This window comes from Saccoglossus kowalevskii, chromosome 15 (assembly GCF_978046115.1).
Source record: "Saccoglossus kowalevskii chromosome 15, keSacKowa6.1, whole genome shotgun sequence".
NCBI classification, from domain to species: domain Eukaryota; kingdom Metazoa; phylum Hemichordata; class Enteropneusta; family Harrimaniidae; genus Saccoglossus; species Saccoglossus kowalevskii.
This window is the reverse complement of record NC_140655.1, coordinates 32507125-32522364: the sequence shown is the minus strand read 5'-3', so window position 1 is coordinate 32522364 and position 15240 is coordinate 32507125. Positions and strand designations below refer to the sequence as shown.

Sequence of the window (15240 nt, the reverse complement as noted above, 5' to 3'; positions counted from 1 at the left end):
CAAATTGTACACACAATCAGCCAATCACATTCAATCTAACAGTTCAAATTGTACACACAATCAGCCAATCACATTCAATCCAACAGTTTCAATTGTACACACAATCAGCCAGAAATCAGAAATGAAGAAATATAAAAATTAGGTGTATTGCCACTAGAGGGCAATGTTTACCAGGTGTATTGCCACTAGAGGGCAATGTTTACCATGGGTATTGTTTCTAGAAGGCAATGTTTACCATGGGTATTGTTTCTAGAAGGCAATGTTTACCATGTGTATTGCCACTAGAGGGCAATTTTACCATGTGTATTGCCACTAGATGGTGATGTTTACAAAGTGTAATGCCACTAGAAGGTAATTTTTACCAATGAAGTTTCCACTAAATGGTTCAAAATTAGGTGACTAAATATACTATGATGCAGAGAAATACAGGGTATTCGAGACTGACGGGAAAGAGAAACATGGGAATTGGCAGCAGTTTTAGGAATCAGGAATGGGCGTGTTACAGTTACCATGGTAAATGTTAATTTCACCAGGACAGCTAAAGTTCACTCATATTATGAGCCACTAGAAGGTAATTTTTACCAATGAAGTTTCCACTAAATGGTTCAAAATTAGGTGACTAAATATACTATGATGCAGAGAAATACAGGGTATTCGAGACTGAAGGGAAAGAGAAACATGGGAATTGGCAGCAGTTTTAGGAATCAGGAATGGGCGTGTTACAGTTACCATGGTAAATGTTAATTTCACCAGGACAGCTAAAGTACAAATCAAAGACACCTTCATATCCCTTATCTTTCCACCATGTGCACAGCTGACGATTCCATGTACATGGCAGAACATAAAAAAGATTCTTATTTTCTAAACTAATAAGAGTGAAAAAGTCCTGGTCACCTAGATGACCCTTGAAGGAATATTTGTCAGATAATGCACGCACAACATCCACGTCCAAAAAAGCATTATACGATATGCTACTTTGCATACGTTCTAAATCTAATAACATTACACCACTATTGAATCCAGACAATCCATTTGGAGGTGGATCACCAACCAATGTTCCTGGATTCTGTGATCTATAGAGTGAAAATGTATGCCTGTATACAGGTTGTTGTTCATGCGCAATACCTATAACATTACCTGTCTCAAAGTTGTCAAAATGCTGGAAAAGTTTTTTGATATCTGTACGGAATTTAAGATCAGAATCTATCATAATGAGCTTCTTGACTTCACTAGGTAGAATATTTTTATGCAATGCAACTGACAGAAAGAAGATAGCTTCCATGTAATATTTGTGCTTGCCAGTACTGATATGCTCTTGAAGCATTTTGACATGATCTATCAACGTCTGAGTCAACTCTTCTGCATTAAGGTAAGTCACCTGGAGAAAAAAAACATAGCACAACTATTACAACCTTGCCCATTGAGAATCTAGATATTAAATAACAAATAAGAATTCAAAATGGGTACTAACTAACTATGTATTTGTTGTCTGGGACATTTTTTTTTCTTGCAAGACAAAAGTTTCAATCAAAGTTCTGATACAATACAATAATATATATATATATATATATAAATAAATAAACAGACAGACAGCACTAGTGACCATTTAGAAAAGATTTCATTCACAATAGTTGTTCTGTCGATGTTTACTGTAACATTTTGCACCAAATAAACATTAATTATTACTCTGAATAATACCGGTCTTGTTTAAATTAATTGAAAAAATTAAGCAGGTTTATTTTGTAAATGGTGACAACAGTTGACCTTGACATTCAAAGTATTAAAGCAGATTTGGACCAATCAAAAATACTGGAATGTCTGCACAATATACATTTGTAGTGTTAAATACAAAGTGTTACAGACACATTCAAGAGTCATCCTTTTTTGGAAATTGTGCATCACATTTATGTCACACTCAAACACTTCTTAGTTCACATCGTATATAGCAAAAATGTATCACAGGACTGAAATAGAATCACGTCACTCAATGCAAATAATGACGCAAGCATGAATACTTTTCAGCTGTTCTATATTATCAAATTAAAACTACACACAGAAAAAGATGTATAACAAAAAAGCCATCAGAGACGAGGGGATGCCTTGGTCATCTTTATTACAGTTTAAGCAGATTTGAGGGAAGGGTGTACATTTATTGAAGGTGGGTATAGTCGGCTTATAATTATATAATTCAGAATTGAGAATAGGTCACTGGTTAATGAAGTTGTAGTTTGCCTGCAAGCAGGTTGTAAAATACGTTGCTAGAAAGGGAAGTGTAGGTAAACAGTCAGCCAATACTGTATGACCATTTTCAAGTTCCTTTAGTTGTGACTATGAACAGTAGTAGCCACTATATCACAACAAAGGATACTAAATAAAGTTAAGCACTGGTTGAACCACAGTCCCTCTATCACCGGTCTGGAAACGCTTAGTATTCTATTGTACTAACCCTCGTAACGGGCAAATAAATCGTTGACACCTTACGCCAAGTTATCCTGAAAATAAACTCCCATTGATGTAGTCGTGCATATCATTAACCCACTGGAAGTTACCATGATACTTAGCGATTTGGGTCCTTGTGCATGCGTCATTACCAGCACACGGACCACAACATTACCATGTGGAAGGCTTATGGCGATTTTGTCGAATTCGACGATGACAACATTGATTGGAATTTTGTTTTAAAAGACGTCATTGAGGAAGAAATCCATGAAGTGTATAAAGATAAACCATGTAGTTCAACCAGTGCCGAAAACATACCGGAGAAACCTTTTACAAGGCATGATTGCCATGCCCACACGCCTGTCAAAACTCCACAACTGCTGTCTGAACGTAAACAAAATTTGTCTATGAAATTAAACTCTTTATTACATCCCAAACAGAATTAAACCATCCCATTAGTTTCAGAAGTAGTTTCTTTAATCACCAAATAAAAATGGAATTGGAGAATCACCCCATTCCCTTGTAATCGGAACAGAAAGTAGCGTTACAATTATACGACTGAGAGAATGATGTGATCCAAAATGGCGCCGTCATGAATACAATGACGTGCAAAACCAAGACCCAAAAATCATACATCTTGTGACATTAAACAGTATTTCAATTGATTGTGTTGCCGATATACATAGTTGTTGCAATTAATATGCCTGAAAAACAAAATAAGCAGAAAAAAAGAATTACTAAAGTAAAATGTGTACAACATCATAACTGGGACCGGCCATTTTGTTTTTAACGACGCCGTTTACTTCTTAAAAATAAGTGTCATTTTTTGAACGAACAATCATCAAAATCGTATATTCAACATGACCATTGTGCTAAACGTATTTCAAATCTACCAAAAACACAAATGTTGTCATGTTGTCAAGAATGTACCGTTAATGAGAGGAACAGAAAAAACGAGTCAGTTTACAAGTCACAGCACAGTCCCTCTATTACAAAAGGTGAAAAAGACATAATTTCACACAAGAAAACGTTAAGCATCAACATATTGTATACAACGAAACTTACTCTCCTTAAAAACAAAGACGTTACGAATCAACTATGGTAAAAAATATTTGTTCTGGAAACATTAAAAAATAGATCACAGCACTGGACGCGATGTATCTCGAAGCTATCAACAGTATAGTACCGCGCTTCACGGAGAGCCGTTACAAGCGTTAGCCCACTAATCCCGCCGATTCACACGTAAAACAATAGGCGTTTCCAGACCGGTGATAGAGGGACTGTGGTTGAACACATGAATAAATATGGTAAAATAGTCTTTTGGGGCCTTTTATATACTATCATATATATTATATTGTCAAAAAATGCTTTTCTTTTCTCACATGTATGTATGCACAAGTTTTTGTTTACTCATGGTACACTGTGTAAGTACTGCTTGATTGATTAATCATGGTAGACATACCCACAACAAGCTCAAATAGTTGTGAAGGAGGATTACCGTTCTATGTTCCTATGTTGAATGTCCATCAGGAATAGTCCACCTGATGATAATTTCACATTTTTAATGAGGTCACATGACCATATACAGTTATTAATTATATTGATCAGATCTAGTGCAGTGTCTTCAATTAAGCACTGTATAAATGTCTATCTGAATGCTCCAGATATGACTTCATATGGACAGAAGCTGGTACCACTATATCCCTGCAGAACTATGTGCTGAAGATAATGATGTTATCACAAGGATACCGCAAAGTATGCATTCAGGCAGTATGGGTTAACACTGACTGATCTTCCAACCTACACATCATTTGATCCAATCCTATGCTGCCTTTGAGCATACTTTGTAGTATTCTCAAAATAACCTTACAATATGTGAACTACTGGTAGGACAACTGTGTAGTGTACTAATTGTTTGAGTGTGGGAATACATTGGCAAACCTTCAGTAGTATATAGTGACAGAATTGAAATTCAACAAGACTGACATTCCTCAAAAAGGTCAAGATAATTTCCTCAAAGCAGAAATAAGAAGCTAAAGTGAATTTCAAGAGCTGACAAAATTTATTTTGTTCCATACCTTTTTCATATGCAGATATTTAGAAAAGTTTGTATATTTTACATTGAAAAAACCAATCAAAGTATGTACATGTACTTCATTAGTATGTAAAACCCATCCAATACTGTCAATTATGACTTGTCTTGGTAGTTTATGACTTGTTTTCTTTTTTTTTGTATTTTTTTTTCAACCCTTTCAGGGTAAGCATGAAAGAAAATGTTAATAAACGCACATTACTTAGTAGTATGTAATGTAAATAAAAACAATGACAGGGACTATTAAAATTGTATAAAAGTACATTGTCTACTAACGCCAGTTTTAATTTTTAATTTTGACTATCCTTAGAGGCTTTCAGCTGATGTGTTAATCTGAATATCTCTGTAAACTTCTCAGTTCCATTTGTTTGGTTTAGATTGGTTACGCTACTGGTATATACAAAGTTTGGGACCTCCATCAATGGAACACACCACATCCATTCTACGCAATTACCACAATGAAATACATCCCATAATACAACTTTAACACTGGTTAATATTGTATATAAAGTTATATGAAGGTATACAAAATAAAAATAAGACTAATCTACATAACCATTACATGTATATCCAATTGTATCAAAATTTTACCCGACCAACACATGTATGACACAAGCATAAGTTTCAAATATGTACATATTTATATATAAACATTTATTTCTGTTTAGCCACAATAGATCAAAGAATTACATGTATTTGTCTATTACCTAGGAACATATGGCATTATGAATAAATACAAGACCTTGACTGAGTAATAATGTTTATCAATTAATAATGACAGTAATATCAGTTTAAAAAAAGTCATTGTCAATGTTTGTATTACAGACTTCAAAATATAGTTTCTTTCTTTCTTCTTTGTAAATAACAATAATAATATCCTCCAGAAAGTTGCATTTTTTGCAGAGTTTTTGGTCTTCTGTGTCTACCAAGTTCTATTTCAAGTTTGTGACTTGTAAGTTGGATTTAAGATAATAATTTAATATCATTTCTTTCATCATGTAAATGCAAATACAGTGAAATATTGATTTTGACCCTTATAGTAAATGATATATTCTGAGTTTGGAATCTGATCTGTTAATGTCATTGATTCACAAGTCATGACAATATTCTTTAGTTTTATCTTGGAACTTATTTTTGGATATTGATTTGGTGTAAATTTTGTCTTTTGCTTTGATCTGTAAAGATTGTCCAACCAGGTGTTTTTGTAGCAATATTGTTCTATATCCTTTATATGGCATGGTATGTGAAACTCATTGGTCTGTTGTTTTGTATCCATTTTTATCACCTGGTACTGAACTCGGCAATTAATCAAAATTGTCCAGTTTTGCACCTGTACCCAATAGTACTTGTTTTGTTGTCGACATTGAGAATATGCCTACAAAATTCCAAGTGTCTCTGTTCTTGTTGGTATGGTACTTCTGACGCATACAAGAGGATTCAAATAAAAACAATTATTTCCCAAATAAAATAAAAATACCAGGGTTTTTTTTTAGAAAAAAAAATGCAAAAGAGAGCACTGCAATTCAGTGGCGCCACCAAGTGGGGGAGATAGGGTTCTCCCTACCATGGTGTGGAGCATTCTATGGCTTCCTTTGTGCAAAAAATTACTATCAGACAGGTCACAGTTGAAGACTGTGGCCACATGTGATCCCTGGTCATTCAGACTTTTATGGTTGTCAGAGGATCTGCTACCCAGGGTAAGGGGGCGCATGGCCATGGCATGAGGGCGCTGCACCCCTGTTCCCTTGTTTAAAAAAATCCCTATTATATATTAAATATTATAACATACAAAGACTTAATTAATAACACTAGAAACTTTATTAATCATAAAAGTCCCGACATAATGATCACTGGTAGCTTAGTGGTTGTCACATCAGACTCATGATCGGTAGACCCAAGTTCAAATCCTACTTCAGGCTGAACACCCCTACCCTGGGTGTGTCACAGACTCAATGGGAAGGCCAATTTCACTGGCCGAGATTCACTAATGAATGCGACTTTAGGGGAACCTTGGTTAAGGTCCGCAGGAGCCTGGTTGATGCCAGGATAGCACATTAAATTGCCATTTGATAAAGAGATGGCCGCACAGCCCCGTCATGTGTGTAGTCCAAAAACATGAATATGGCTTCTGTGGCAAAAATGCACTATATGTCAGCACTTAAAACCTGCATATACAAAAGGAAAGTCAGGAGAGACAACAGTGACATTAAAAAGAAAAGACTTATTTAATAGAAACTTTATTAATCATAAACGTCCTGACATACCCGTAAATGTATGTTTATAAATAACAATTTTCAAGTCAAAAGATTGTGTTTTTTTTAAACATATGCTACTGTATTTCACAACCAGAAAAAAGGTAACAAAACCTCTGTACATGACCATAAAAGAACAGAATCACCTTTGAATATCTGTACAAAAACAAAGTAACAAAAATACAATTTTGATTAAAAACAAGCAGTCTATCGGCTGAGATAGCTCCGCTGTTAGCAATGCACATTTCAATTAAAGAACTGAAGACATCATTAGAAAATGAACAATATGTATAGTATCAAAGCAATCAGACTTACAGTTTTTAACAAGAAGTCGAAAATATCACTTATTACCAAAAATGACAAAAATATTCACCAAAATTAGAGAATTGAAGATATCATCACAAAATGAACAAATCTGAGAGAGGTCCACATGTAGTACCTATATATGTAATATCAAAGCAATCAGACTATTGTTTTTTTACAAGAAGTCGAAAATATCATTTTTTACCAAAAATGACAAAAATATTCACCAAAATTATAGAATCGAAGATATCATCACGAAATGAACAAATCTGAGAAAGGTCTACATCATGTAGTATCTAAATATGTAATATCAAAGCAATTGAACTTTTGGTTTTTAACAAGAAGTCGAAAATATCACTTTTTACCAAAAATTACAAAAATATTCACCAAAATTAGAGAATTGAAGATACCATCACAAAATGAACAAATCTGAGAGAGGTCCACATGTAGTACCTATATATGTAATATCAAAGCAATCAGACTATTGGTTTTTAACAAGAAGTCGAAAATATCACTTTTTACCAAAAATTACAAAAATATTCACCAAAATTAGAGAATTGAAGATATCATCACGAAATGAACAAATCTGAAAAAGGTCCACATGTAGTACCTATATATGTAGTATCAAAGCAATTGGACTTGCGGTTTTTAACAAGAAGTCGAAAATATCACTTTTTACTAAAAATGATAAAAATATTCACCAAAATTAGAGAATTAAAGATATCATTACAAAATGAACAAATCTGAGAGAGGTTCACATGTAGTACCTATATATGTAATATCAAAGCAATTGCACTTGCGGTTTTTAACAAGAAGTCGAAAATATCACTTTTTACCAAAAATGACAAAAATATTCACCAAAATTAGAGAATTGAAGATATCAACATGAAATGAACAAACCTAAGAGAGGTCTACCCAAGGTACATATACACCAAGTATCAAAGCATTCAGGCTTGTAGTTTTCAAGAAGAAGTCAAAAAAGTAAAACATTGACACGGACGACGGCGGACAATCACTCATATGATAAGCTCCGCTCGACAAAGTCGACAGCGGAGCTAAAAATGGATGGTGGAGCTCATACTTTTCACACCAGTATTTTCTGGAATTTGGCTGCATTACTGTTCATTTGACAAACAAAAGAACAAATTTAGAAAACACAAAATAGCTTTTGAATTATAAACCTCATTTGTATATATTTTGGCCAATTGTTGATTCAAAATGGCAACCAGATCAGAGTTTAATTAATGCTATGAGAAGATCGTAAAGTCATCTCCATGGAAATAGATTTTGCTTATTGTCAATGATTTGATGAAACCTTTCGCTTTAAGCAAAATATTAAAAATTTGTAATGTATTGATTTTTCATCATTTTTACTTGGTAGCTGTGTCTACTGTTTATCTAAAATTCCCACAATCAAAAATTGGTGTTCACAAATTTGTACATTTTTTCACTTTTTACCAAATCTTTAACCTTTTCACCACTAGACTTTTTTGACCAAATTTTTCTGCAGTGTAATATTTTTTGGAAATTGTCCCAAACGTCTAAATGAAAGTGCACACTATGAAACAGGACTATTTTGTGAATTTGTGATGAAAAGAGGGAACTGGTAGTGACAAGGTTAATGGTGGCTACACAATCTCTGGGATTGTACTGGTGCATTATGGCATTGGTATTTTGATATGTTTCAAATACGCTTTGCGAAATAAAGCCCATAAATTGAATGAAAAGTTTCTGCTCAATTTTTTATTTTAAAATCAATGGAGATGCCTTAAATTTGTGCTTTTATTTTGATTTTTCATAAAAATTAAAAAAAAAAATTTTCCCAAAAAATGCTGTGTTGAATTTATCTGATGATATTTTTGGATACAGAATTATTGAAAGTTGTGATCGCAGCAAAATTATTTTAATATAACATATTGTACTATAAAGATCAACAGAATGATTTTGAACAATTTGACAAGTGAATAAATTTTTGGATTACACTTTTTATTTTGTTAGCAAATAAAGTATGACATTAGAAACATCTGTTACAGCAATATCATTTGTAATACCTGTTGAACAGAGTCTATAGAGTAATAATTAGAATAATGATCCGATAGGAATATCTCTACTACGCTGCATTATGAATACAGACAACATTTATTTCAGATATGTAATAAATCAAATTTTCAATAGAAGAGGACACAATTTTCTACGAGTAATACATGTATGCTTCTACTCATGGTTGCAATGTGAGATCATTTATAAAGCTGTATTAGGGTGTTGGGACTTTCATTAAGTGAAAGATTTGATTGGTTGATTTTGCATGAATTGTGGCACATATTTTACCTTCAGTGCATCTGAATATTGGCAATCGTTTCACATTTTTGTGTTTTCTTTGAATTTCATGTGATATCTATTTTGAATATTATTCTGACACATCTGAATTCATTCATGATGATACAAATTAATTCACAGTGATTTGGTACAAGGACATTGACCTATAGTACTTACATACCAAGTATCAAGAAATTAAGCAAGTTTTCAAGAAATTGATAACAAAAATGATCAAAATATTTGCTTAAAATATTATTAATAATTAGAATTATAATTAGAAAATATCATCACGAAACAAACAAATCTGACTGAGGTCCACCTAAGATACCTACATATCAAAGCAATAAAACTAGTAGTTTTCGAAAAGAAGTCCAAAATGCAATTGTTGGTGGATGAGAGACGACACACAATCACCAATGACATGTTGTGATGTGGCTATAGAATCTAGCTCATCTCACATACAAATACTTTTCAACAACATGAATAATTGAAATATTGTCATCTTATGAAATGTGACAACTAAATTCATCAGACTAGGGTTGAATGTTTAATATTCAAATGTGAACTTATAGTGTCTGTAAAGTGGTAGAAAACAGGTCAATAAACTTTGGGTGACAATAACTCATCCTATATTCACAAAGAAGGTACACACCTATTTTTTTTAGTCATTGTACATGTGTAAAAGCCTCCTGGGGTGAAACGTACAGCAGGAGACATGGACACCATTACAATTTGAACTAACATTTGTTTCTAAAAATATAATTGCAGCAAAAACAAAAACCTTGATGTAAATTTATAAATCATATTATGGGCAGGCAAAGGGGAACAAATGCAAAAATCACAATTCAACCAATTTTGTTGTAAATTAGTCTGAATGAGATTCTACTGCACATGGTAACAATTGGTGTCACCACAAAATGGTGTGTAATAAATTAACTATTATATTCAGCTTAAGGTAGAGATGCAGGTTCGTGGGCACTTGAGAGTGAAATTTTTTTTTTTTTCTTTTTTTTATTTTTTTTATTATCCAAAAAGTCTTGGCTATAGACTGTTGAAATTTTGTAGAATTGCAAATAGTGGAACATACTCAAAAAACGATTTTAAAATATAGACAAGTCATTGTCAATGACACGTCCCCGTTCCGTTCATATTTGAGTGACATATACATTCAAAGCAGATCATGACCGAAATGCACCTGCATATGTACAACACATTGTGCTAAATCTGAACAAAATCCATCCATGCATGACTGAGATCCGGTTCTGGAATTGTGAAAATACGTGATTTTGATGCATTTTCGGCCTTAAAGCGGCCGCCATTTGGCTATCGTTAATGAGATCATGATACAAATGCACATACATATTTGTGACATGATGTATCTTGTGTGTGTGAAGTTTGAACTCGATCAATCCAAGCATGTCTCGGATACGGATCCAGAACTGAATTCTTTAAAACAAAATGGCCGCCAGTCGGCTATTTCGAACTTGATCCGAAAAAAAAAATGACGTGCATCAAGGTCCTATTATGTTTAATGTATGTACCAAGTTTGAATGAAATCCGTCCATGCATAACTGAGATCCGGGTCCGGAATGGTGAAAATGTGCGATTTCAATGCAGTTTCGGCCTTAAAGCGGCCGCCATTTGGCTATCGTTAATGAGATCATGAAACAAATACACATACATATTTGTGACATGATGTACCTTGTGTGTGTGAAGTTTGAACTTGATCAATCCAGACATGTCTCGGATACGGATCCAGAACTGAATTCTTTAAAACAAAATGGCCGCCAGTCGGCTATTTCGAACTTGATCCGAAAAAAAAAATGACGTGCATCAAGGTCCTATTATGTTTAATGTATGTACCAAATTTGAATGAAATCCGTCCATGCATAACTGAGATCCGGGTCCGGAATGGTGAAAATGTGCGATTTCAATGCATTTTCGGCCTTAAAGCGGCCGCCATTTGGCTATCGTTAATGAGATCATGAAACAAATGCACATACATATTTGTGACATGATGTACCTTGTGTGTGTGAAGTTTGAACTCGATCAATCCAAGCATGTCTCAGATACGGATCCAGAACTGAATTCTTTAAAACAAAATGGCCGCCAGTCGGCCATTTCGAACCCGATCCAAAAAAAAAAATGACGTGCATCAAGGTCCTATTATGTTTGATGTATGTACCAAATTTGAACAAAATCCGTCCATGCATAACTGAGATCCGGGTCCGGAATGGTGAAAATGTGCGATTTTGATGCATTTTCGGCCTTAAAATGGCCGCTATTCGGCTATCGTTAATCGGATCATGAAAAAAATGCATGTGCATATGTCCCATATAATGTGTGATGTATGAGTGAAGTTTGAACTCAATCGGTCCATGCATGTTCGAGATACAGGTGATCACGGACGCACGGACGCACGGAAGCACGGACGCACGGACGGACGGACGGACGCACACAGGGCAAAACATAAGTCCCCGTTTTCGGACTGCGTCCGAACGGGGACTAATAACAGGTGCAAACATTCTCTCTTTTGAATGCTTAGCAAGATTTAGCAAGGCTGTACATAAATAATAAAAAAGAAACATGGTGAAAAAAAAGAAATGACGGGATCTCCATATTATGCACTATGTTTAACTTTTAACAAAACGATAATACATTTCAATTTGGAACTGTTACAGCCATTTTAATTATGAGCATTAGCAAACTTCTTACTGAGTGAATTGTTATGCAAATTAGCAATTATCTCAGCTTCTTTTTAGTGCACATTCCAGAACTTTAAAAAAAAATAGCTTGTAGACGCTTTGACCTTTTGTTTTGAAATTTTCACAACTGATTAGCAATGTGTTTATCATCAAAACGCCGGCGGGGCATTGTTTTTAGTTGAATAGTACTACAACAATCGTACAGACAACTAGCCTGGGTGTTAATTTATGCATAAACTTGAAGTAGTGAAATTGGAGCTGCTGCCCTACAAATTGACAACTGGTAGACATTTTTCAAGCCGGCGCTTTCTTCATAGTAAACAGATGTACCCATAAACCAATTTTGACAGGAAACAGAAGCATGGTTTAGAAGCTAATTTTTTTTAAATCACTTTTGACCAAAAAAGCACATTTTTGTGCATATTTCAAACTACAGTGTCCATAAAAATATAATACTAACAAAACTTTAAAATTCATACAATAAGCTTTCCGAAAATATATAGTTTTGTGAACAAGGGAGGTCATCTTGGTTTCCTAATTAACTAATTAAAATACCTGTCAGGTAAACTGCATCTCTACCTCAAGTGAAAATGCTCTTCTTTAAAGAATTGTTAACAGTAAACATGTCACTAAGGTCTTAAAGACAGTGAGTCCCAATCATCAAATAGTGAAAGTTCCAAGCAGTGAAAATTGATCAGTTTTACAAGATGTCAGATAAAAGGTGTGCAGGATCGACGAAGCCATTTACTTCTTCCTACTTAGTTTTCAATTTCCAAACGGGCAAGAACAGAAAATGAATTTCCGTACTTTCACACTATGGCATATACATATATGTAATGTATTGTCATCAGCACAGGTCACATGATGAGACACCAACATTAAAAAACAAAAAATAATTTACAAGCAGTATGCTTGCTTTAAGCCATTTTCACATGTCATTGACACAAAGGTATTCCCAAATGACACAACCAGAAAAAGTGATTTTTTATGCAACAATAGCAGAATAAAAAACAAAGGCATGCTAACATCAAAACGTATCACAATTATGAAATAAGACATGAATTTAATGATTTAATTATACATAAATGGCACCACATGCCACCTATAGTCCTCCAAAAATCGCTGACAAAAGGTGAGATCACCCGATTATCAGGTTTTTTTTCCTTATGCTTGATGAATCAAATGAGGAATGTTACTATGTTCAAATTGACTCACTTAATTTCTATTTCAACTCCCAAAAATCACAAAACACTGTTAATTAGAGCATACACTGTTTAGAGGGATAGGGTAAACAGAAAAAGAATATAAAAATACACAACTTACCTGAAATTTGACTTTGGGCTGTACTTTTTTGACAATTTCCTGAACAATAGTAGTGATGAACTGCTCACTAGCTTTATCTGTTGTTATGTAGAAATTAATGTTGATGGAGGAGTGCTGCAATAGTGAACTCAGAGTCACTCGGAATTTTTCACGCAGTACAGGTTGTGTTGCAGCATTGGTGAGTGTCATTATGACAGTGTGGTCAAACTCTGGTTTTGATTTTTTATCATACGACTGCATTACTTGTTGTTGATCCACAACAGGCTGTTGCTGCACTGGAACGGGTGGTTGTTGTTGCTGCACTGGAACGGGTGGTTGTTGTTGCTGCACTGGAACTTGGGGTTGTTGCTGTTGCTGCACTGGAACGGGTGGTTGTTGCTGTTGCTGCACTGGAACTTGGGGTTGTTGCTGTTGCTGCACTGGAACTTGGGGTTGTTGCTGTTGCTGCACTGGAACAGGTGGTTGTTTTTGCTGTTGTTGTTGTTGTTGCACTGGAACAGGTGGTTTTGGCTGCTGTTGTTGCAGCACTGGAACAGGTGGTTTTGGCTGCTGTTGTACTGCTTGCTCTTGTACAACCTGTTGTTGCTGTACATCCTTCAACAGTAAAGGCTCCTGCTTGTAACCAGCTTGGGCTTGTTGCTGGTTCTGGCCTGCATGAAGAGGAACAGCAGCATTGTGGGACTGCAGCAAAGGATCCTGCTTCATCACATTAGGTTGAACCTGTTGTATGTTTTGCTGCACCACGTTTGGTTCTTGCTTAATGACATTAAGTTGAGCCTGCTGTTCAACAGCAGCATTTTTCTGCAGTTTATGTTGCTGCTTGATAGCATCAAGCTGCTTCTGGTGATCACGTGCTTCTGCTATATTTTGCTTCACCTGATTCTGAATTTTCTGATGTTGTTGCAGCTGTGGCTGCTTCTGTTGTTGCTGCACTGGTGGGTCTGCTGCACGTTGAAATTGCAGATTTTGAGCATCCGGTGCTTGAGGCATAGCTGGCTGCTGTCGAGAACCACCGTCATTTTGAGCAGCATTGTGTTGTGGTGGTTCAACAATTTGCTTAGAAAGTTGTTGTTGTCCTTTATCAACAACTGGTATATTTTGTTTCAAATCGTCCTTCAAACTTTCTCCGATTTTACCTTTGTAATTTTTAACAGCGGCGTCAACATTATCGTCGCGAGTGTTCACAATATTCTGACGACTCGAATTGGAAAGAGTTGATGTAAGCTCATGAAACATATACACTACACTACCCAGGAAAACGACTAAAACAAGAACCTTGACAATACGTAAACGGAAAAGATTTCTTAAGCAGCTACTGGCTGCCATTTTACACTGTCGAGTGAGCCCTTGGTGACCCAGCTTATCCCGGGATCGGGCACGCGAATAATTCACGTACTGCATAGTGTCTTCAGACTCTTTATCAGATTTACTGTGATCGTTATCACTACTGGTCGTTGATCGACGCATTCACGATGACAAACCAAACAAACTGAGTTGACAAAAGTAAACAGCGATAATAACTGTATCAACGACGATAACACGTAGCAAGTTTCTAAAACCAACGTCTGCGTGTCACACCTTTCTTGGGTGAACGACTGAGGGCGTGCACTATAAAAACACCCCAGCCTTTTGAAAAAATGATAATATTTATTTTGGTTAATTCACATTAACGATTTCGGGTTGCTTAGTATTTCCCTGCTATATTTTGAGTAAAAAAATCGTTAAATGTCGGTAGAAATACACACGCGTTTACCGGCTATGTTGACCCTTTTTTCAAAACGGACCTCAACATTTCGTTTTTAAAGAGTTA

The 15240-nt window shown here is 35.2% G+C and overlaps 1 protein-coding gene across 1 annotated transcript; it reads right to left on the bottom strand.

The window, feature by feature from the left end:
- Positions 1–582: 582 nt before the first annotated feature.
- LOC100375634 (uncharacterized) lies at positions 583–15027 on the bottom strand. The gene is made up of 2 exons (XM_002738503.4): positions 13431–15027; positions 583–1378 (listed from the first exon to the last, which is right to left on the bottom strand). The coding sequence occupies exons 1-2, from the start codon at positions 14895–14897 to the stop codon at positions 698–700; spliced, it is 2148 nt and encodes a 715-aa protein (XP_002738549.1). The 5' UTR covers positions 14898–15027; the 3' UTR covers positions 583–697.
- Between the last annotated feature and the right edge of the window lie 213 nt (positions 15028–15240).